This window comes from Canis lupus, chromosome 25 (assembly GCF_003254725.2).
Source record: "Canis lupus dingo isolate Sandy chromosome 25, ASM325472v2, whole genome shotgun sequence".
NCBI classification, from domain to species: domain Eukaryota; kingdom Metazoa; phylum Chordata; class Mammalia; order Carnivora; family Canidae; genus Canis; species Canis lupus.
The window spans coordinates 17489529-17515352 of NC_064267.1; the positions used below are offsets into that span (position 1 = coordinate 17489529).

The 25824-nt window shown below is 35.5% G+C and overlaps 1 protein-coding gene across 7 annotated transcripts in view; it reads right to left on the reverse strand.

The window, feature by feature from the left end:
* IFT88 (intraflagellar transport 88) overlaps window positions 1-25824 on the reverse strand; it is a 136059-nt gene that overhangs the window by 86914 nt on the left and 23321 nt on the right. For all 7 annotated transcript variants that reach the window (XM_025462759.3, XM_035719805.2, XM_025462752.3 and 4 more), the window contains exons 6-13: window positions 25206-25269; window positions 24203-24272; window positions 13924-14014; window positions 12006-12110; window positions 10582-10684; window positions 9418-9532; window positions 7118-7349; window positions 5493-5563 (exon numbers count right to left, since the gene is read on the reverse strand). In XM_025462759.3, coding sequence (XP_025318544.1) covers window positions 5493-5563; window positions 7118-7349; window positions 9418-9532; window positions 10582-10684; window positions 12006-12110; window positions 13924-14014; window positions 24203-24272; window positions 25206-25269 — 851 coding nt within the window. The remainder of the gene's footprint in view (window positions 1-5492; window positions 5564-7117; window positions 7350-9417; window positions 9533-10581; window positions 10685-12005; window positions 12111-13923; window positions 14015-24202; window positions 24273-25205; window positions 25270-25824) is intronic.

Sequence of the window (25824 nt, forward strand, 5' to 3'; positions counted from 1 at the left end):
TTCATTTTCTTGATAGTGTCCTTGACAGTGTTCTAAGAATGAAAGCTTTTAATTGTGATGCAGTCCAATTTATCTATTTCTTTTTCTTTTGGTGTCATATCTAAGAAGTAACTGCCTTACACAAGATCAATAATATTACTGCTTTTTTTTTCTAAGAACTTTATAGTTCCAAGCTGTTACAATTAGGTCTATGATCCATTTTGAAGTAATGGATCATACTTCATTGGGACAGGCCCAACTTCATTCTTTTGCATGAGGATATCCAGTTCTCTCAGTACCATTTGTTGAAAAGACTATCTTTTCCCCATGAAATTGCTCTGGCACTTTCATTCATGTAATGTATAAATGTAATTTTCATTAATGTAATAAATGTAAAAGTTTATTTCTGGACTTTCAATTCCATTCCAGTAATTTCTATGTCTATATTCTACCAGCATAAAATACTACTACACTTCATTGGTGTACTTTTGTAGTGTGAGCCCTCCAGTTTTGGTTTTCTTTTTCAACATTGTTTTGGCTATTTTGGATCTTTCAGATTTCCATATGAATTTTAGGATCAACTTGTCATTTTCTAAAAACCACTGCTGGGATTTTGATATGGATTGTATTGCATATATAAAATAATTTGGGGAACACTGCCAACTTAATATTAAGTGCCTATCCATAAAAATGTGACGTCTTCCCACTTAGCATATCCTTCAGTAGCATCTTATAGTTTTCAGAGTATAAGTTTTATATTTCATTTGTTGAACTTATTCCTAATTATTTTTATGTTACTGTAAACATAATTAGAAATTTCACTTTGGATGGTACATTGGTAGTATATATTGATTCTTATTTTTTAAATTTTATTTACTTATTCATGAAAGACTGAGAGAGAGAGAGAGAGAGAGAGGCAGAGACACAGGCAGAGGGAGAAGCAGGCTCCATGCAGGGAGCCTGATGTGGGACTCGATCCTGGGTCTCTAGGATCAGGCCCTGGGCTCAAGGCGGTGCTAAACCACTGAGGCACCTGGGCTGCCCTATAGTATTGATTCTTACATGTTAATCTCTTCCTCTGCAAGCTTGCTGAAGTTGTTTATCAGCTGTGATTTTTTTTTTAGTGGATTCTAGAATTTTATGTAGGATATTTCATACACAAGGTCATGTGATCTGTAAACAGAGGTAATTTGCTTCTTCATTTCCAATCTGGATGTCTCTTACTTCCTTTTCTTGTCTAATTTTCACGGTTTAAACCCCGAGTGCAATGTTGAGTTAATGAGAGTGAATATCCTTATGTTATTCCTGCCCTAAGGGGAAAAGCATTTAGTCTTTCACCATTAAGTATGATATCAAACTGTGGGTTTTTCACAAATGTTCTTTATCAGATTGAGGAACTTCCTTTCTACTCCTAGCCTGTTGAGGTTTTTCTATTTACCATAAAAGCATATTGTTTTTTGTCAAAAATCTTTTGCTTTATACTGAGATGATGATGTGGTTTTGTCCTGCACTCTACTAATATCCTGTATTATACTCATTGGTTTTTACACAGTAAACCAATTTGCATTCCTATGATAAATCCTATTTGCTTATGGTACACAATTCCTTTTATATTTTGTTTCTAGTTTTGGTTTACTAGTATTTTTTTAGGGTTTTGGCATCTATAGTCATAAGATATTAATCTATTGTTTCCCTTCCTTTTTTTTTGTACTGTCTTTGTCCTGTTTTGGTATCAGGAATACTAGCCTCATAAAATGAACTATTTTCTGGAAAAAGTTGTATAGAATTGATGTTAATTCTTGTTTAAAACACCTGCTAGAATTCTCTAGTAAAACCATATGGGCCCAGAGACTTCTTTTCCAGGAATTTTAAAATTACAAATTAAATTTGATATTTACAGGGATATTCAAATAATCTATTTCACATCAGATGAGTTGTGCTCGTTTGTGTTTTTTGAGAAAGTGGTCCATTTTGTCTAAGTTGTCAATTTCGTGGGTGTAGGGTTGTTTGTAGTATCCTCTTATTATCCTTCTAACGTCTGCAGAGTCTGTAGTGATAGCTCCTGTTTGTTCCTGATATTAGCAATTTGTGTCTTCTTTGTCAGTTTTGCTATAAGCTTATCAATTTTATTCATCTATTCAAAGAATCAGCTCTGTTTCATTGATGTTACTTTCTTTTCAATGTCAATTATTTCTGTTCTTTATTATTTCTTCCTTTGGATGATTTTGCTTTTCTTTTTCTAGTTTATTAATCTGGGAACTCAGGTTATTGATTTAAGACTTTTCCACTATCATTCTAATTGCTTTCCCTTAGGTGTTGTTTTTCATTGCCTCTGTTCAAGATTTTATCTTTAATTTTCAGAAGTTTAATCATGATGTATCTTGACATGGATTTCCTTGGGTTTATTCTCCTTGATATTTATTCAGTTTCTTATATTGTATATTTGTTTCTCTTGCCAAATTTGAGGAGTTACCAGCATTATTTATTTAGTCCAATCTTTCTCTTCTCCAAGACATTGATGACATAAATTGTGGATCTTTCGTTATAGTCCCGATGTCACTTAGGCTCTGTTCATTTCTGTTTTTTAGTCTATTTTCTTTCTGTTGTTCAGATTGGGTAATTTCCATTTTCCATCTTCCAGTACACTGAATCTTTTCATCTCCTCTTTATTCTCCTGTTGAGCCCATCCACTAAGACTTTTATTTAATTATTATAATTTTCAGTCTCAAATTTCTATTAAGTTCTTTATATTTGCTGAGACTCTTTTTAATGAAAGTTTGTATTTTTAAATTTGCTTTAACCATGTTCATAATTGCTTGTTGAAGCATTTTTATCATGGCTGCTTTAAAATTTGTCAGATAATTCTGACATCTCTGTCATGTCAATGTTGGCAAAAATCCAGTGACTGGATTTTTCAATTAGTTTTAAATCATCCTGGTTCTTGGTATTCTTGATCAAAACAGGACATTTCTGCATTATAATACTGCATATTTGGGGCAGCCTGGTGGCTCAGCAGTTTAGCGCTGCCTTCAGTCCAGGGCGTGATCCTGGAGACCTGGGATCAAGTCCCACGTCAGGCTCCCTGCATGGAAACTTGCTTCTTCCCCTGCCTGTGTCTGTTCCTCTCTCTCTCTTTCTGTGTGTGTGTGTCTCTCATGAATAAATAAAATCTTATATATATATATATATATATATATATATATATATATATATGTATCATAAAATATGCAGTATTTTATACATCTATTTAAATCTTCTATTTCAGCTGGCTTTTCTGACACTGCTCTAGTAAGGGGAAGGAGAGACATCACCTCACTTTGCCAGATAACAGATGTCTAGGTTCCCCACAGGACCTGCTTTGATATCCAAGGTGCGAAGAATTCCTTGTTTCTGCTGAGCGGGATGGGAGTTCTTACTTCTACCATGGTCCCTACTGATACCACGGTGGGATGGCCTTGTTACCAGTGAATGATGATGAAAGTTCTAACTCTCCACTAGTTTCTCTAACACTAGGAGAAGAGGGGAGTGACTCATTACTGCTGCATGGAGTGGAATTCCAGGCTCCCAATATGCTGTTTGTTGACACTGCAGAGTGGTGGGACTCATTAAGGGCCTGTGGAGATTAAAGTCCTGGCTCCCTATTTGGCCTTTTGGGGTATGGGTATCTCTTTATAGCCTTATCAGGGTGTAAAGCTAGGCTCCCACTTGACTTTTGCTGGCATGCATGGGAGTGAGGGGTCAAAGTTTGTGTGTGTGTGTGGTATTTGTCTCAAATTTTTCAGTCTTGCTAGCCTACTCCCTTACTTGTCCTTTGACTAGAGAAAGCAGGCTTCTCTTGGGGTTATGTTTTTTAAAATTTGACCATTGTCATTTTCTGATTGCCAGCTTCTTCAGCTCCAAGTTTGGGAAACATGAGTGGAACTCACTGCCATGTTGTTCCTCAGGTCCTGAGAGGTCCCTTGCTGATCTGCCCTCTTCTCTCCATCCTTCTTCTTGTATTTGTTATATATATAGTTTCCAGGGTTTCTATTTGTACTTAGTGGGAAGAACAGGGAAAACTATGTCTATTTCATCTTCCCAGAAGAAGTAAGTTATTTTTAATATTAAACTAATTCCTAAAAATTAAAGGCCTTCTATACATACCATGGAATACATTCAGCCTAAAAAAAGGAAGGAAATCCTATTACATGCTACAACATGGATAAACCTTAGGGACATTATGATAAATGTAATAAGCCAGTCACAAATACTGTAATTCCATTTACATGAGGTAAATAAAGCCAAATCATAGTGACAGAAAGTAGAATGGTGATTGACAGGTGTTGGGGCAGGGTCAGAGAGTTGTTCAATGAGTAGAACTGCAGTTTGAGAAGATACAAAAGAGTTCTGGGGTGAAACAGATGAAGGAGATTAAGAGTAAATTCAACTTGATGAGCACTGACTAATGTATAGGATTGTACACTTAAAACTAATATAAACTTACTTATACTGGAATAATAAATAAATCAATAATTCACATATGACCCAATACTTATACACACACACACATCCACATGAGTTCTGAAGACTGGTTATAAAACAATGTGAATGCACATAACACTACCAAAACCATGAAGTCTTGGGGAAAGCTCATCCCCTCCTCCTATACAGACCTACAGAAACATGGTAAGTTGCTATTGATTCAGGGGCTGGTGTTGGAGGCCAAGATGCCTTGGTGTATTGGGAGGGAGGGCGGATCAGTGCCTACCCTGTCCCCAGGTAACAGGTACACAGTCCTTAGGGAGCCACTGATGGTGGGGCCAGGGTTCCAGCTTTCCTGGGGACGCTGTGAATTTCTCCTGCAGGAGAAGCCATTTGAACTCTTGCAACTGTATCAGTAGCACAGTATTTTTGTATGAAAAGTGGGAGACTTCTGAACAGTAATTCATTTAATTGCAACATTTTGAAATTAAAAAAATAAAACTCATTGCAAAAACAAAACCATGAAGTCTTATGCACCATAATTGAGATGGCAAATTTTATGTGGTGTGTATTCTACCATAATTTAAAAAATTAAGGGCCCTCTATCATGTGATATACTCCTAATATATACAGTAAATATTAGAACTTTGAAAACATACTTGCAGAGACTAGGTACCATATTGAAGGAAGGAAGAAATGAGCACAACTTTGCCTTGGGAGTTGAAATTTAATTGGGAGACTGGGAAAAAATACATAAAAATATAATTTTTCAAATAAAAGTAATATAAGCAATGTTCCAATATTGCACCAAATGCAGACGGAAAGCGAATTACAAGAAAATAGAAGAGTAACTGAGTAATAATAACTGGGGTCAGACTAAGGACTATTATTCTGAAGAAGAAAAGAGAATCTAGTAATGTAGAGAAATGGTGAAACAATAGCCTTACTGGAGAAATATACTGACTATAACAAGTTTTGAGAGAAATAATCAGAATGTACATTCAATTCTTTTATAAAAATTAAACCTATATTACTAAGGTGCAAAATATTACCTTTCACGTTCCATTTGCCTTAGACGATCATTTTTTATAGCTTCAATCACTAAGTTAGTGTGTGGATCATCCTAGGAAATAAAATTGGAAAAAAATTATTAATTCAGAAGTAAATACCAAGAACTTAGATTTCTAATCAACCTTACCATGAGTCGTTACATAAAATGGAGAGTAAATTAATCTTTCTAAACTATTTTCCCTTATATAAAGTAGAACTTTTTAATTTCTGATTACCAACTACATTCTCCTTAAACTAACAGATTCTGAGGAACTGATAAAAGGTCGGATTGGGGGATATCTGGGTGGCTCAGCAGTAGAGCGTCTGCCTTCAGCTCGGGGCGTGATCCTGGGGTCCTGGGATCGAGTCTCACATCAGGCTCCCTGCATGGGGGCCTGCTTCCCACCTCTGCCTCTCTCTCTGTGTCTCTCATGAATAAATAAAATAAAAATCTTTAAAAAAAAAAAAAAAAAGGTAAGATTGGATAGAATAGGACTAAGCATACAGAAACTGTGTGACAGTATAAACTGTAAACTCAAATAATGATCGTCAAATTCCTTAGTAGTCAATATCTCTATCAAAATACAGATGATTTTTTTCACAATATATTGTTTTCTCTCAATATGAAAATACTATATAATAGTTAATAGCACTTACTATGTTCCAAGTACTATTTTAAGCATTTCACTTCATTACTTCATTTAATTCTCACAACCCTATAAGGTAGGTTATTATAATTAGTCCTATATTGTGTATAAAGAAACTAAGGCATAGGAAGAGTAAGTACTGAGTGATAGAGCCAACCACTATGCTGTAATAACCTTAAAATCTATTAAGAAAATCTATTAAGTTCAATTTATGAAACTGACATTATTATACCATTTTCATCTATAAATACAGGCAATTTCATATGGTTTGGCTTAATATAAAATAATACAGCAGTATACCAATACTTTATATGTAAGAACCTGAAAAATATTTTAAAAGCATTCAGAAAAATTATCTCACTGCCTGGAAATTACTGTTTCTATTTTGGTATATTTCCTTCTAGTTTATGTTCATGTATGGATATATATATATCTATGTGTGTGTGTATGTATATATATATATATCCTTTTTTTCACTTGGATTTTCACTTAACATTGTGTAATATTTCCTCCTCAGGTCTTTGAAAATATAACTTTTGATTTATGTTCCACTCTATGCAAAAGATAGGGAATTCTTTTCATTTTTTATCTATTTAGTACACATAGTTTTAGTTTCCTCTGTTCAACAATGACTAAAAAAAAAAAAAAACAGTAAAAAAAAGGCTTTAGGGAAGGTTCCTTAGTCAAGATATTTTTCTTAAAAAATGGCATGTAATCTTATATTCTGTAAGATTTTCTCTTTTTTCTCTAAAATTGTAGTCAGTTTTAATCATAATCTCTAGTCCTATTTCATCGGGTCCCATTCTCAACCTAATTTAAATAATAAACAAAACTGATAAAAGCACACAAATTAATTTAAACATTTTAATATAGGGCTAGATGAAAACTAAAAAGCCATCCATTCCAATTTTTTCATTTCTAGAAACAGAAAAGCACGGGTAACTAACAGCTGGCTATTCAGCAGTCTTCTTCATACTCACACTTGGTGAAATATATTTATCATCTTCATCAATTTCTAACGGAACAGCAATCAATTTTTGGAATGCCTTCTTCATTTTGTCTCGATCTCCAACAGCAAAGTAACTAAGAATTAGGTTGAAGCCTGCCTTCAGATTTGGTGCCATACTCATGATGTGCTCAAATGAATTAATGGCATCTGAATATTGACCAGTTTTTATAAATGTAACACCAATGTTCTGCATGATTTTAATCCTAAAGAAAAACAAACATAGATGAGCTTTAAAAGTCTCAATTCTTTAGTATGGTAATCAAAACATTTCACAGTTTTCTTCTTTTCTTTCCGACTTTTTGCTTTGTTTTGTTAAAGCTTTACTGAGGTTTAACTTTCACATCATAAAATTCACTTGTTTCAGTATACAATTCAGTGAGCACTGCTATATCTATACAACTGTGGAACTATAACCACATTCTTATTTTAAGTAGTCTCCATTATCCTAAAAAGAAAATCTGTGCCCATTAGCAGTCACTCCCCATTCTCATCTCCTGCCCTAGGCAATCATTAACCTACTTCTGTCTCTCCAGATTTGCTTTTTTAGACATTGCATATAAATGGGGCCATATAATATATAACATTTTATATCTAGCTTCTTTCAATTAGCATAATCTTTTGAAGTTCCTCCACACTACAGCATATTTCAGTAGTCCATTCCTTTTATATTTCCAAATAGTATTCCACAGTATGAATATATCATATTTTATTCATTGCCTACTTGACAGATTTGGGCTGTTATGAATACTGATATGAATATTCCCATACAATCCTTTGTAACAGCATGCTTGCATTCCTCTTGGGTATATACCTGGGAGTGGAACTGCTGGCCCACTGGTAAATATGTGTTTAACTTCTTAAAAAACAGCCAAATTATTTTCTGAACTGGCTGTACCATTTTAGATTCCCAGTGTATAAGGTTTCCAATTTCTCTATGTCCTCTTCAATGCTTGTTATAGTCAATCTTCAGATTATATAGCCATTAATAATAGATGTGATCTCATCTTACTTCTAACCATTCTTCAACCTAATACCTCTGTTTCAACTAAATGTGTTTATTCATAATTCTCTGATCAGAACATGAATACTGTTATTTCCTTGACTCTTCCCAATTTTCCCTTTGTCTGGAATATTACCCTTTCTGCCCTCGTCACTTAAGTAACCTATCACAAGTACACCTCTTTCATAAAGCCTTTCTTGACCATTCTTGTTCTTAATAATCAGTCTCTCAACTTAGTTGCTATAGTACCTCTTAATTATTGATAATTAAGCACCTGATATAACTCTAATATTATTATCTTTTTCTACAATGCTCAAAAGTCTTGGCCTCAACTGAGTTAAAAGTGCTTATGGGCATTGTGCCCTAGAAGCTAGATATTTCCGGATGATAACAGTATATTATTAAAAAATGATCACTTGGGGATCCCTGGGTGGCTCAGCGGTTTGGTGCCTGCCTTTGGCCCAGGGTGTGATCCTGGAGTCTCGGGATCGAGTCTCACATCAGGCTCCCTGCATGGAGCCTGCTTCTCCTTCTGCCTGTGTCTCTGCCTCTCTTTCTCTCTCTGTCACGAATAAATAAATAAAATCTTAAAAAAAAAAATTGATCACTAAAGATGGCATTCACAAGTAAGTTAACTTTCAAAAAGGAATTGTACTTAAGCCTAAGGAAAATTATGATTGGTAAATATCCTGGAAATCTTCTATATTCTCAAGGTCATAACCAGATGATAAGGTAATTTACTGTTTCTGCTCTTGAAATATTATAGGAATAGAAAATATTCCAGCTTCCTTCCCCCCTCCTCCTTTCCCCTCTTCTAAAATTCAAATGCAATCTTCTTAATTATTTAATTCTCAATTTACAGCAAGAATATAAGGTAGTCTTAATTTCTGGCCTTTTAGGAATTAAGACATTCTAAAGTCTACTATGTTCTAAAGGACTGCTGTTTTGATTTTATGTTGGCAGTGACTTTTATTTGCTGCTAATGGCCTGCTAAGTTATCCCATATGTAGGCCAATTAACTTTATTTCAATTGATTACATATTGTCTTTAATCTTTAACATGTTATTATACAAATGTGTGCAAGTAGTCAGTAAGGGAACAGACCAAAATACTACAGATACAAGATATACCCAACACCTCACATATGCAAACACCTCAAAACATTTCCCCATTATCAACAGGTCAGGAGAGTTATCTTGTTTCTGAAAGCATCATTTAAATTTCAGCAAGTTATCATGTAAACTTACCTCATTTCTTTTTTTTTTACTTACCTCATTTCTTTATGGACACTTGGAATTTGATCTAGTGCCATTCGGTAGAATTTAATAGCTTTGGAATAATTTCTTTGCTTTAAATAAATATTTCCCATATTCACTTTCAATCTTCCTAATAAAAAAATAATGAATACATAATATTCTATTTTCTTCACTTTTTCTGTATTTTAGATGACCTTAATTCATATTCTTTGAAGCTTTTCTCAAGTTACAAAGCTTCAGACACTACCTTATATTCTCACTTTAAAATACTTATACTGTTTTCATGTATTTACACATTAATCTTCTATAAGGAAATAGAACTTAAGACAGATGGGGTCCTGAAAATATGCCTAGAAAACAAGTGATTTATGTTATAAAACCGGAATTGTGTTATTCTAAAAAAATCAGATTTTAAAATTAGATTCAATAATGCCATACACATTTTAATACATTAAAGAAAATGATATTCTGATAAACTTTAATACTACTACCAAAAATTATACAATATAAACAATACATGTAAACTGTAGACTCTTGGGAATAGATTTATAAGGGAAAGGACGTTTGTTTGTTTTTTTTTAAGATTTTATTTACTTGAGGAAGAGCACAAGTGAGAGGGAGCATGAGAAATGGGGAAGAAAAAAAAAAAGAAATGGGGAAGAACAGAGGAAGAGGGATAATAAGCAGATTCCCTACTGAGGAGAAGCTCAAACCCAAGACCCAGGGACCATGACCTGAGCCAAAGGCAGATGCTTAACCAACTGAGCCAGCCAGGCACCTCCTGGGAAAGCATGTTTGTTTGATGGGCCTGCCGTGGCTCATTCTACTTGTGATGAAAGAATACATTTTTTGGCTAATGTTAGGCAATATACCTCACACCAACTGTCATTTGTATTTATGTGGATTTTCGTATAAACAGTACCTTTAAGCAGGATACTTCTATAGAAAAAACAAATTTGTTTAGAGCATAGATTATTATAAGGAAACATAAAGTGGGGAAATGTAAATTAACACTACAAAAGAACTACCCTGGGGTGACTGGCTGGCTCAGTCAGAAGAGCATGGGATTGATCTTGGGATCATAAGCTTGAGTCCCACCCTGGGTGCAGAGATTACTTAAATAAATAAACTTTAAAAAAAAGGAACTACATTTATTGGAAAAACTGACTATATACCTACCTGCATTGCTAAACATCTTATTTTTCACTATAACTTGAAATGTGGTTAGTGCTTCAGCATACATTTCATTAGCTGAATATTGACTAGCCAAGTTCAAAAGAACCTAAAAAATAAACAAGGCAAAAAGACATGTAATGACTAATTTAGGCCCCTTTTGCCTAAAATCTTTTCAAGATTAACATCCTATAACAAATTTAGATGCCTACATCAAGATACCCAACCAATTAGAAAGTAAAGCATGCAGAGAAGTATCTCACATTCAAAATGAACCAGAACATGGGGATCCCTGGGTGGCTCAGCAGTTTAGTGCCTGCATTCAGCCTGGGGCATGATCCTGGAGTCTCGGGAGTGAGTCCCACATCAGGCTCCCTGTATGGAGCCTGCTTCTCTCTCTGCCTGTGTCTCTGCCTCTCTATCTCTGTCTCTCATGAATAAATAAATAAAATTAAAAAACAAACAGTACATTAAGTATAGCTATCCTCTAAACTGTACCTTAATTTTCTAAGCATTCTTTCTAATTTAGTTAGTATTTGCCATCCATTCATCTCAGAAAGACCTACAAAGAATAAACTTGCATTATTAATGTTGCCAGTAATAAAAAGAGTGAGATAGTGGACCAAATTTTCTTTGTAAATAAAAATTAAATATTATGTGGAAATATCTTAAGCCTTCATTTGTGTACTTCATTATATGCAAAACTGTAAAAAGTATTTCTTTGCATGTAAAATTATAATTTAAGTCACTAAGGTATAGAAATTTATCTTCCTACAGGTAAAATAAAGATCATTAGAAACTATTCCCTAATCTAAAGATTTCATGGAACTTAAAGATAATTAGTACCAAGAGTGAACATCTAAAACTTCCTATTCAAAGCTTCAAATGCCTTTTTTTTTTTTTTTTCCATTTGTTTGGTAGATGAACACTTTTCCCACTAAAAATACACCCTTATAACACAGTGGTATAAACATCAAGAAAGTGTCTTTTCAGAGTTAAAAAGATTCTGTAAGAAATTAGCTTTTATTTTTTTCACTACCCTTGCAGAGCATTGTATTATTTACCTAGTTGTAAGTTCTTAAAAAACACAAACCAAAAGTCCACATTAGAATCTCATTAAAGTAACCACACTAAAAATAGAGCATAAATATTAGCAGTCTTCCAGAAATAGAGTCATCGGGTGGCGAGTTTGTGGGTTCTTGCTAAATTATTAAAAACTAATTAAATTAAAAAATAAAAATCTTTGCACAAAACAAAGAGTGCCTCATGAACCTCAAAATCTATTAATTACTATTAATCTGTTAATATTAATCTGAGTACCTAAGGTCCAGTAAGATTTAAAACAGAAAGAAAGAAAAAAGGAAAAAAACCTTTTGGAATCTACAAATCTTAGCCAAAATAATTTTACTCAACAGGTATTTCATACTTACTGAGTAAGTTAAATCCAAATTGATATTTTCTGGAGTTGTAACTTGTTCTCGTTGTCTCACCAAGATCCTCTCTTTTCTTCCTGCATCTTTTGCCTTTTCTAAGGCCTGAAATCAAGTTCATGCTTTGTAAATTCCTTTAATCATTCATTATAAGCATTTTATGTATTTGGGAGATACCTGCATGAAGCTTGGTTGGATGCATTACACTTTCTTAGATTCCCAGGATGCCCTGCTATACTCTAATAATAAACTCTTAAAAACAAAAGAACCCAGAATATTTATTTAAAGTAGAGCTAACTATTATAAAAATGTCATGCATTCCGTCCCCTGCTCCTCAGAAAGAAGAGCAAGTGTAAGTGATAAGATGGAGAGTATATTAGCCCCAAGTTTCCTTATTATCAGACCTTCCACCACTATTTAGATTTGACTCTCCCAACTTTTTCCCCCCATCCAGCCCTGAGCCTTTGGGTATTTTAATTCCAACTCATGACAGAAATTTAGATGTATCTGTTTGGTTTCTGGGATGTTAAAAACACAGAAAGTCAAAGGATAACTGCTCTCCAATATTACAATAGATGCTTAGTTTGGCTCTTATATATCCTACTCAGAATGCCAAGAACATTTTGTTGATTTCCACCAAGGGACTAACCATAGACAGATTTGACATGGGATTCTTTTTTTTTTTTTTTAGTGCTAGATAAAAAACATATTAGTTCTATGAGCAATAAAAGTAGCTTTTATACTGAGCAATTCTTTCTGATGGCATTCATTAACATAACTAAGTCACAGAAATTACATTTATATGGATGACAAAGTAATGAGAACAAAGTAAATTAAGAGAAAATATTTAATTAAAAATAAAAAAGCATAAGGGATGCCTGGGTGGCTCAGTGGTTGAGTATCTGCCTTCCACTCAGGGCGTGATCTTGAAGTCCTGGGTTGTTTCTCTCTCTGTCTCATGAATAAATAAATAAAATCTTAAAAAAAAAAAAAACACAAAAACAAAAAAGCAGAGCATGAAAAACCAGAGTTGGAGTCCCAAAAAGCAAACCATGATTTTGCAGTTTACTTAAGAAAAAATATTTTAGGGTAGTGAGGCTTAAATCAGAAAACAACCATTAGTACTGCATGTGAATCATGGTAGCTATGCCTTTCAGCAGGCTCAGTCTAATTTGATAGTCTATCAGGCTGCAAAATTTAATCAACTGATCCACCACCATTTGTTTTCCTATTGAAATGACTGATGTAAAAAATTACAAAATTGGTCCACTATTTTGACATGACAGTTTTTATGAAATAGCTGCCTATGTTTTTTAAAAAAAACTACTTCAGTGAAAACTCTAAGGCCTATCAACAGCAAAAGAAACATGTTTATTCAGGTATCCCCCACTTTTTGAAAGTTCACATAACACTGCTTTTAACAAAAGACCTGTATTAGCACCTATTTTTGCTAACTGAAAGAAATCTGAAGAGAATTTTTGCTTTCATGAAAAAAATGCAAGAAGTGAAATAGTGTGCAACATTTGTTTTGTAGCAAACCCTTATAGAGAGGCAGTGCACACTCCCAGCAGTGAGAGTAGCCCTGCCACACGTGGCATCTCAGCATCAAGCCATGAGAGCTCTGAAGTGTCTGTGAGCATCTGTGCTTTATCTAGATTTATTCTGTGCATCCTTTGGCAAGATGTGCCGTAAGATATCAGAAAGGCCTAAGAGAGATTAGTTTTGGGGTCTAGAATGCTCAAAAATGTTTCAATATAAATTCACGATAATTGTTTGATGCCATTTCAGTTTATGAAAGTTTTGCTCTACTTCTGGATAGGAGAAAACCTGCACATGTGCTTGTATTTGTGCATATATAAAAGCAGACACATACATATACACACACTTCATCTTGAATCCTTTAAGTTCATGAACTTACCAATTTTAAGTCTCCGCAACTGTTGGCAATACAGCTTTCTTCTACCAATTCATTTACTTTTTTCTCTAATTGTCTAATCTTTTCTTCTGGACTATTAAAGAAAAAGTAGGTGTACTTTGACTCATTCAAGCACTAATAATACATACTAAAATTTAATTTATCTGTAACATTGCCCATTATGTGCTTTTGTAAGACTAGGTTACAAGTAAGACAAATGTATAAATGGCATTAAAGAGCAAATGCACCGTTTTTAATAATTATATAATTAATAATAACAGTAAAAACAACTCTTTTGGTTAATAAAAGTAAACATTCACTTAGCACAACTATAATTTAACAGAGCTAAATGCTTTACCCTAATTATGTCATTTAATCCTCCCAATAACATTTGATGTAAGTACTATCATTACTGTTATTTTACTGATAGGGAAACTGAGGTTTAGAAAGTTAAGTATTATGCCCAAGATCACACAGCTAATTAAGTTACAGAGCCAGGATTTTACCTATGTAAGGTAATTCAAGGACCCATGCTATTACATTATCATCCCCAAAAGAAAGCAGATTCTTTCTTCAGATCCTATGACAAATGAAAACTTTACTTTATGGTGAAGAAAACCAAAGCCCACATAAAAGAGTTGAAAAGTATCAGTTACTACCAGATGGGTACTCTAGAGAATATTTCCAACAATGTGAAGAAGTTAAAAAATCCTGAGTCCATTAGTAGTAGACATAGTACTCCCAAATCAGTCACATTTCAAAAATAACATGTCATTTTGCTACCTTTTCTTCCAGCAAATTACCACAATACTCTGAATGTACATCAGTGAGTGCCTAAATAAAATTTTACTAGGAATATTTCAGAATACACACTAGTGTATTGTCTCTACAAATGGACTTTTAAAAAATACAGGAATAAATTTAATAGTATAGTTTTGTCTGTAGAGTATATTCTATGGTAGAATCTTATTACAAATTTAGTCAGTGGGATACAAATTTTGTTAGTTTACTAAAAGCAAAATTTTAACTGAGCAATGAGCATAATAAAAACAGTTTTATAAAGATTACAATAAAGTAGACTTCTATTTTATACTACAAAACACTCTAATAAATGTCTTCCAATATTGCTTATAGATTGTTATTAAATCTAAAATATAAATATAAAATTTTAAAGTTATAAATGTTATAAAGACACTAAAAGTAATTACCCTGTCCCTAACGAGTACCAGGAAAATAAACTTTATATGCAGAAACTATTGGACACCTACCCATACAAGAACCTGCCACCATTCTTCCTCCTTGCATACAGGATCTGAGCTAGTCAAGAGTTTTACTCTCTTGCCAAAGGTTTGGTTCATTCATGCACATATGATGCACTTCTGGCCAGTAAGAAATGAAGAAAGGTTTGCTTCGGGTAGAGAGTTCCTGGGAAGATTTTCTTCGCTTTTTAAAAGGATCCAAGACTGGGAACTGACTCTAGGCTTTATTAATTACATGGAGATTCTGAACTCTCTCAGTTCTTCTGTCATGATAGGATGGCAAGCTCTTAGAAAGACCAAGGGAATCACAGAGAAGCTGAACTAGGGATGATGCTATTGAGCAGTTAAATTAACCATTTATTCCTAGAAGTGCCCTTCCTCCAGACCTCCTATTATATAAGATAATAAATGTTCTTAATTTGTGTGTATGTTTTTCTGATGTCCTCTGTTGTTGGAAACTGAAGGGATTCCTAAATGAATTGGTATTTAAATAATGTAATACACTTTTATTAGCAAACATGCTGTCATTAACTAGGACACAAGGTAAACAGATTTTCTATAGAGATTCTTCGTTAGTGAAAAAGAGAAATTATGTAACTCCTACAATAGCTCAAATACTGGGCTTAAGAATTACAATTTAAAAATATCTATTATAGGGAACCCTGGGTGGTGCAGTGGTTTAGCGCCTGCCTTTGGCCCAGGGCGCAATCCTGGAGACCCGGGATCGAATCCCATGTCGGGCTCCCGGTGCATGGAGCCTGCTTCTCCCTCTGCCTGTGTCTCTGCCTCTCTCTCTCTCTGTGTGACTATCATAAATAAATAAAAATTAAAAAAAAACTTTAAAAATCTATTATATAGAAGAAAAACAGTGGGCAGCCTGGGTGGCTTAGCAGTTTAGCGCTGCCTTCGGCCCAGGGCGTGATCCTGGAGACCCAGGATCGAGCCTGCTTCTCCCTCTGCCTCTCTCTCTCTCTTTCTGTGTCTCTGGTAAATAAATAAATAAATCTTAAAAAAAAAAATAAAGAAGAAGAAGAAAAACAGGGCAGTATTTAATAACATGAGCTCTAGAAACAGCCTTGGTTCAAATCTGTCCTGCCATTTATTAGTGCCACCAGGTAAAGATGTCTCTCTCTATGAACTAATGATAAAAACAGCTAAGTCTTCATTTAATATATAGCACCTCACAGCAGTACACAGTGAATACTCATTAAATGCTGGCTTATGTTACTAATTGTAAAATGTTTATGTCAATGGTATATAGATATGAGTAAATACATATACCTGAATTTATGCCACCACTTTGGGCTACTCTTTAGCCACTAGCACAAAACTAAATTAATTCTCTAAAAAATTAAAATTTTCAAATTGATATGATGAACTTCCTATATGTTCTTTTTTTATTGAAATATTTTTTCTATTTTTTCATTTTTAAAAAAATTTATTTATTCATGAGGCAGAGAGACAGAGAGAGAGAGAGGCAGAAACACAGGCAGAGGAAGAAGCAGGTTCCTCACAGGGAACCCGATGTGGGACTCAATCCCAGGATCACTCCCTGAGCCAAAGACAGATGCTCAACCACTGAGCCACCCAGGCATCCCAAAACATTTTTTGAAATAAGCATATCCTATTACATTTTCAATTCCATTTGGCCTCCAAAAGAATATTGGTACCCGTAAAAATTAGACATACCTTCACATCAAGTAATATTACAATAAAACTGCATAGAACACACAAGCTGTTTTTCTTAGACTTGATTCTTTTGATTGTTCCAAGAAGCAGGGATAATGTTTTGATTACTATTCTGCTGATGTGAACTTTTGTTTTTGAGGACACATGATAATTTTTTAAAGATTTTATTTACTTGACAGAGAGAGTGAGCATATATAAGCAGGGAGATCAGGAGTGGGAGAAACAGGCTCCCTGCTGAGCTGGGAGCCCGACATGGGGCTTGATCCCAGGTCCCTGAGATCATGACATAAGCCAAAGGCAGATGCTTAACTGACTGAGCCACCCAGGTGCCCCTTAATTAAGTCTTAAAAAAACTATTTCTTCTAATCACCCGTTGCTCATCACAACTGCATTTCTTAACCCCCATCATGTATTTCCCCCATTCCCCACCCATCTTCACTCTGGTAACCATCAATCTGTTAAGATTCTCTTTCCTAGTTTGTCTCTTTTTTTTTTTCCTTTGCTCATTTGTTTTGTTTCTTAAATTCCACAGAGGAGTGATATCATCCGGTGTCTTTCTCCTATTTGGTATTACACTACCTCCACCCATGTCATTGCAAATGGCAAGATTTCATTCTTTTTATGGCTAAATAATATTCCAACATATATATATATATATATATATATATATATATATATATATATATATATGCCACATCTTCTTTATTCATTCATTGATCTATGGACCTGCTTTCATAATTTGGCTATGATAAATAATGCTACTATAAACACAGGGGTGTATGTATCCCTTTGAATTCGTGATTTTGTATTCCTTGGGTAAATACCCAGTGGTGCTACTACTAGATTGTACAATAGTTCTATTTTTAACTTTTTGAGGAATCTCCATACTGTTTTCCACAGTGGCTGCAGTTTGGATTCTAACCAACAGTGCATGAGCGTTCCTCTTTCTCCGTGTCCTCGCCAACACCTGTTGAGTCTTGTGTTGATTTTAGTCATTCTGACAGGTGTGAGGAGGATAGCTCACTATAGTTCTGATTTGTATTTCATTGATGGTAAGTGATGAGGAGTAATCTTTTCTGTGTCTATTGGTCATCTGGAGGTCTTCTGCCCATTTTTAAATTGAAGTTGTTTTTTGGGTGTTGAGCTTTTAAGTTCTTTATATATATTGGACATTAACCCATAATCAGGTCATTAGCAAACATCTCCCCTTCCGTATGTTGCCTTTTAGTTTTGTTGGTTGTTTCCTTCATTATGCAGAAGCTTTTTATCTTGATCTAGTCCCAATATTTTAGGTTTGGTTTGATTTCTCTTGCCTCAGGAGACGTATCTAGAAAAATGTTGCTATGGCTAATGTCCAAGAAATCACTGCCTGTGTTCTCTTCTGGGGTTTTTGTGGTTTTAGGTTCTTAATCCATTTTGAGTTCATTTTTGTATATGGTGCAAGAAAGTGCTCCAGTTTCATTCTTCTGCATGTTGTGTCCAGTTCTCTCAACATTATTTGAAGAGACTGTCTTTTTCCCATTGGATATTCTTTCCTGTGTTGTCCAAGATTAACTCACCATATAGTTGTGGTTTACTTCTGGATATTCTATACTGTTCCACTGAACTTTGTGTCTATTTTTGCTGTTTTGCTTACTATAGCTCCATAAGATAACCTGAAGTCTGGAATTCTGAAGCCTTCACCTTTGCTTTTCTTTTTCAAGATTGCTTTGGCTATTCAAAGTGTTTTGTGCTTCCACAAAATTTTAGGTTTGTTCTGTGAAAAAGGCTATTGGTATTCTTTTTTTTTTTTTTTTTTTTTTTTTTTATTTATGATAGTCACAGAGAGAGAGAGAGGCAGAGACATAGGCAGAGGGAGAAGCAGGCTCCATGCACCGGGAGCCTGATGTGGGATTCGATCCCAGGTCTCCAGGATCGCGCCCTGGGCCAAAGGCAGGCGCCAAACCGCTGCGCCACCCAGGGATCCCGCTATTGGTATTCTGATAGGGATTGCACTAAATGTGTAGCATGCTTTGTGTAATATAGACATTTTAACAATATTTGTTCTTCTAATCCATGAACTTGGAGTATCTTTCCATTTCTTTGTGTTGTCTTCAAGTTCTTTCATTGATATTTTATAGTTTTCAAAGTAAAGGTCTTTACCTCTTTGGTTAGGTTTATCACAAAGTATTTGATCATATTTGGTGCAAGTATATATGGAATTGTTTTCTTAATTTCTTTTTGCTGCTTCATTATTGGCATATAAAACTGCAACAGGGATCCCTGGGTGGCGCAGCGGTTTGGCGCCTGCCTTTGGCCCAGGGCGCGATCCTGGAGACCCGGAATCGAATCCCACATCAGGCTCCCGGTGCATGGAGCCTGCTTCTCCCTCTGCCTGTGTCTCTGCCTCTCTCTCTCTCTCTGTGACTATCATAAATAAAATAAAAAAAAATTAAAAAAAAAAAAAAAAAACTGCAACAGAGGGCAGCCTGGGTGGCTCAGTGGTTTAGCGCCACCTTCAGCGCAGGGTGTGATCCTGGAGACCTGGGATCCAGTCCCACATCGGGCTCCCTGCAGGGAGCCTGCTTCTCCCTCTACGTCTCTGCGAGCCCCCCCTCATGAATAAAAAAATAAAATCTTAAAAAAAAAAAAACTGCAACAGATTTCTGCAGTTTTTGTGTCCTGCAACTAAATTTGCTTATCAGTTCTAGCAGTTTTTTGGCAAAGTCTTTCAGGTTTTTCATATAGAGACAAAAATGTATCTGCAAATATTGAAAGTTCTAATACACTGCCGATTTGGATACATTTCTTTTTGTGCCTCACTGCTGTGGCTAGGATTTCCAGTACTATGCTGACTAAAAGAGAGTGATGAGAGTGGACATTCCTGTCTTATTCCTGAACTTTAGGGAAAAAGCTCTGTTTTTTCCTATTTAGGATGATGTTAGTTGGAGGTTTCTCATACATAGCGTTTATTATGTCCCCTCTAAACTTACTGTTGAGGGTTTTAAACATGAATGGATGTTGTGCTTTGTCAAATGCTTTTTCTGCGTCTACTAAAATGATCCTACGGTTTTTATTCTTTTCTCTCATGGACTTGATGTAACACGTTGATTGATTTGCAAATACTGAACCATCCTTGCAACCCAGGAATAAATCCCACTTGCTCATGGTGAACAATTTTTAAAAATATACTGTTGAATCCTGTTTCTTAGCATTTTGTTTTTTTTTTTTAATTTTTTTTTTTTTTAATTTTTATTTATTTATGATAGTCACACAGAGAGAGAGAGAGAGAGAGGCAGAGACACAGGCAGAGGGAGAAGCAGGCTCCATGCACCGGGAGCCCGACGTGGGATTCGATCCCGGGTCTCCAGGATCGCGCCCTGGGCCAAAGGCAGGCGCCAAACCGCTGCGCCACCCAGGGATCCCTGTTTCTTAGCATTTTGTTAAGGATTGTAGTATCTATGTTCATCAGAGATACTGATCTATAATTCCCTATTTTTGGTCTCTTTATTTGGTTTTGGTATCAGGGTAATGCTGGTCTCACAGAATGAAATGGAAAGTAATCCTTCCCTTATTTTATTTTGGAATAGTTTGAGAAGAATAGATATTAATTCTTCTTCAAATGTTTGGCAGAATTTGGAAGCCATCTGGTCCTGAACTTGAAAAGAATGTGTATTCTGCTGTTTCAGGATGGAATGTTCTAAATATATGTTAAATCCATCTGTTCCGGGGCATCATTCAAAACCATTGTTTCCTTGTTGGTTTTGTGTTCAGATGATCTATCCACTAATGTAAATGATGTTCTTTTGTCTCTATTGCTACAGGTTAGTTCCTTTAAGTTTGTTATTAACTGTTTTATGTATTTGGGTGCTCCCATTTTGGGTGCGTAAATATTTATAATTGTTTTGAGAGTTTTTAAAAAAGATTTTATTTTTTTGACAGAGAGAGAAGGGGTGGGGAACACAAGTAGGCAGAGCTGTAGGCAGAGGGAGAAGCAAGCTCCCTGCTCTAGGCTCAATACCAGGACCCTGAGATCATGACCTGAGTCAAAGGCAGACTCTTAACCAAATGAGCCACACAGGCACCCCTATATTTATAAATTGTTATATCTTCATATACCTTGTTAGATTGTCTCCTTTATTACTATATACTGTCCTCTGTGTCATTATAGTCTTTGTTTTAAAGTCTAGTTTGTCTGATATAAGTACCACTACTCTGGCTTTCTTTTAACATCCGTTTGCATAGTAGATGTTTCTCCATTCCCTCACTTTCAGTCTGCAGGTGGCTTTAAGTCTAAAATGAGTCTCTTGTAGGCAGCATATAGATGGGTCTTGTTTTTTTTTATCCATTCTGTTACCCTATATCTTTTGATAGGAGTGTTAGTCCATTTACATTAAAAGTAATGATTGATAGATGTGTATTTTTTGCCATTTTATTGCTTGTTTTGTGGTTGTTTCTGAAGATTTTCTCTGATCCTTTCTTATCAGTCTCTGTTTCATGGCTTGCTGTTTTCTTTAGTGATACATTTGGATTTCTTTCTCTTTTCTTTGTATATAATTCATTAGTAGTTTTTGATTTGTGGTTACCATTTGGTTTGTATATAGCAGCTTCTGCATGTAGTAGTCTATCTTAATGGTCGTTTAAGTTTGAACCCATTCTTTACTCCTGTCCTCCACACGTTTTAGGTATATGGTGTCATATTTTATATCCTTTTATTTTGTGAGTTCCTTGGCTGATTTTTTTTATAGAAATATTCATTTTTACTGCCTGTTTCCTACTTTCTTACTGTCGCTTTTGGTCTTTCCTTGCCACTCAGAGAATCTTTTTTTTTTTTTTTTCCACTCAGAGAATCTGCTTTAACATTTCTTCCCAGGCTGGTTTAGTGGTCATGAACTCATTCAGTTTTTGTTTGTCTGGGAAACTCTTAATCTCCCCTCCTATGCTGAATGATAGCCTTGTTAGATAGAGTAATCTTGTCGGAAGATTTTTCCCATTTAGCACATGCCCCTCCCTTCTGGCTTGGAAAGTGTCTGCTGAAAAATCTCTGGCTAGCTTAATGGATTTTCCCTCATAAGTTACTGCCTTCTTTTGTCTTGCTGCTTTTAATATTTTTTCTTTATCACTATATTTTGCCATTTTAATTATAACATGTCTTGGTGTTGGTCTACTTTTGTCAATTTTGATGAGGGTTCTCTTTGCCTCCTGGATCTGGATGTCTCTTTTCTTCCCCAGATTAGGGAAGCTTTCAGCTATTATTTCTTCAAATAAGTTTTCTGCCCCCTTTTTTCTCTTTTCTTCTGGGTCTCCTATAATATGGATGTTACTACATTTGGTGGAGTCATTGAGTCCCTAAGTCTATTCTCACTTTGCAGAATTCTTTTTTCTCTCTTTTGTTCAGCCTGATTACTCTCCACTGCTCTGTCTTCTAGGTCATTAATTCATTCCTCTGCTTCTTCCAGCCTTTTGTTCCTTCCACCAAGCATGTTTCTCATTTCATTTATTGTACTTTTATCTCTGCTATGTTATTCTTTATCTTGTGTTAGGGTGTCATTCATGTATTCTACTCTTCTCAAGTCCACTGAGTCTCTTTATGATCATTTCTTTAAATTCTCTATCCAGCATGTTACTTATATCTGTTTTGCTTAGATCTCCTGCTGTGGCCTTCTCCTGTTCTTTCATCTGGAACACATTCCTCTGTCTTCTCATTTTGTCTAAGTCTTTGTGCTTGTTTCTGTGTGTTAGGAAAGTCTTCTTCTTCTATCATGTCTTCTGTTCTTGAGGGTAATGGTGTGTAGTGCCCTGCCATGTAGCTTCCCCTGCTCCCCAGAGCCTGGAGCTTCCAGGAGTGTCTCCAGCGTGTGCTGTGTGTACTTGCTGTTGTATCCTGGCCACTTTATCCCTCAAGCCCGTTGTCTGCAGAAGCTCTCTTTGCCTGCTGTGGGCAGTGTCTGGTCCCTGGCCCGAATGTGGCAAATTTTAATGAGGTGTGCTCTGACCTATTTGTGAAATGAGACTTGTTGCCACTGCCACCAAAACCAAGGCCTCACAAAATTCCTGGGTCAGGAGGTGTGGTGTTGGTAGCGGTATGGGCTGGTCTTCTCAAAGGAAGGGTCCGCTACACTTGTGACTCAGGCCAGCCTGAATGGGAAGAATGGTCCCACTAGAGCATGCAGGTGTGTAGCTTGGTATAAGCAAGTTAGATAACAAGTGTTGGTGCTGTGCTTGTTCCCACAGGTGGCTCTGTGTTTATGCTGAGGGGCAAGGGAGGAAAACAGCGCATGCCAGTTCCATTGTTCCCAAAGTGTGTATGAATACTGACCCTCTGGGACACACTCCAAGATGAGTGAATAACCTCCCCACTGTGTGCTCCCAAGCACCCTCCAGATCACTGTTTCCATGCCATAAGTCTGCGTGATGTTTATCCTGGCTTTTCTCCAAAAGCAACCCAAATGTCCTCTGACTTCAGGCTTTATGCCCTGGTGGTTGCAAAAACTCACCAAATTCAAGCGTTCTCACTTTACAAGCCAGTTGCTAAGGGGATTCTTTTTACCTGTGCATTGCCGTGTGCCAGTTTGTCTCTCACCCTTCTCCACAACCATGGCTCCCTCTCCACCACAGCAGCTACAATCCCTTTCTCTTCTAAACTATGCCTCCACACTTTCTACTTTCTTCAAATGTGGCTTCTTCTCAACCTTTAGTTGTGGAATATGTTCTGCCAGTCTTCAGATTGATTTCTGGAGTATTTAGAATGATTTGATAGTTATTGAATTGTATTGCGGGATGAGGTGAGCCTCATGAAGTGGGAGTAGGGTCCTCTTAACTCTGCCATCTTCCCTTCCCTGCTTTGTGTCTTAAATTTCACATATGAGTGAAATCATATAGCATATTCTTTCTCTGACTGACTTATTTCACTTGTACTATACTCTCTAGTTCCATGTCATTGCAAATGATAAGATTCCATTTTTAATGGCTGAATAACATTCCATTACACACAGACACACACACACAAATATATATATGACATTTTTATCCATTCATTGATTGATGGACACTTGAGCTGCTTCCATATCTTGGCTATTATGAATAATGCTGCTATAAACATTTGGGTGCTGTTGACATGAACTTCTAAAATATCTGAAAATATTCAGAAGAGGAGGAGAGTGGGGGGATGGGGTAACTAGCTGATGGGCACTAAGGAGGGCACTTGATGAGTTGAGCACTGGGTGTCATACTATATGTTGGCAAATTAAATTTAATTTAAAAATTTTTTAAATAAAATACCTGAGAATTATGTATTTGGGAAATGTAAATTAAAAATATGCAACAACAATAAAACAACATGAGAACTTACATACCTATCTTCATTTTTGGCTTCCAAAGGAGGAGCAGGGCCCCTTGACTGACCAAGTGGGTCAAATGCAGAGCCTGAGACAATTCAAGAGTTCATACTGAATTTGTGATACAGCATAATTAAAGAAAATATAAAAACTTGCACAACATATTTAATTTACCTATTTATTAAATGGTTTAAATTACCTATTTATTAAATGGCCAGGACATTTATTATGTCTATATAAACATTTTATATATCAAAAAATTGGTAAGATTTTAACATATATCAAGTTACATAAATAAAATGTGAAAACAAAAATGAGTACTCTCTCAGTGTTCACTTCTCCTCCACAGTAATCTATCCTATTGTGAACTTTAAATTATCAATCATGTGAGTAATGACCTAGTATTGAGTTTTTAACTTTTTTTGGTATAATATTAACTTTTGTCATAATCATCTTATTTTTAAATTATGACTTACTTACATATTTATTTATTTATTCTTAAATTTATTTTTAAGATTTTATGTATTCATGAGAGACACAGAGAGAGAGAGAGGCAAAGACACAGGCAGAGGGAGAAGCAGGGTCCACGCAGGGAGCCCGACATGGGACTTGATCTCAGGTCTCCAGGATCATACCCTGGGCTGAAGGCGGCACTAAACCGCTGAGCCATCGGGGCTGCCCCTACTTACATATTTAGATACCGATTTCACCTATAATATTTTGAGATTTAACTTATATAAAATAAATTGCACATTTTTTAGTTTTTTTTAAATGCACACATTTTTAATGTACACATCAGCACATTTTGACAAATTACATGCCAGTATAACCACCATTCCAATTGAGATGCAGAACATTTTCATTACCCCTTTCCTTTCTTCATGGTACCCAAAATAATGATATCCCTTTTAATCAAAGGCATGTTAGGTTTTATTTAAAATTCTAATAACATTTACCACAGAAACACATTAACAATATTAATACATCTGAAAAAAATTATTAGAAGAGATAAATAACAAACCTCTCAAAGCTGCTTTGGTAAAACCAGCTGCTCTCACTGCTGTCATTGGTCTAGTAACTCCATCCTTGAAAGAAAAAGAATCAATTAAAAGGTATTCTTAAATAAGATTTACTTATTTATAGTTCTGAACATGGCACATGTATTAACATAGTCCTTTTTTTGGTACCAATTTTTAATACTGATTTCTAAAAATAGAAAGATTTATTTATTTGAGAGAGAGAGAGAGAGAGAGAGAGCGCAAGAGAGAGTGTGGTGGGGGAGGGAGAGAAAAATTTTAAGCAGACTCCACACTGGGTGCAGAGCCTGACGCAAGGCTCGATCTCACTACCCTGAGATCATGACCTGAGTTGAAACCAAAAGTCAAACGCTTAACCAACTGTGCCACCCAGGCACCCCTTAATACTGATTTTTAGTCACTCTCTACTTATTCCTTACCCCTGCCTCCTCATATGTCAGTCCTGTTTCTACTTTCCCTTTCCCCTATAAAATATCAATTCCTTGCTTTAACTGTGCTTACTCCTAGTTTGAAAAGAAAACCTCAAGGATTTTTATATAACACCTTATATAAGTTATATAGGTTATCAGTTGGCTACTCCTCTGCTTTTTTGGTCTCCTATAT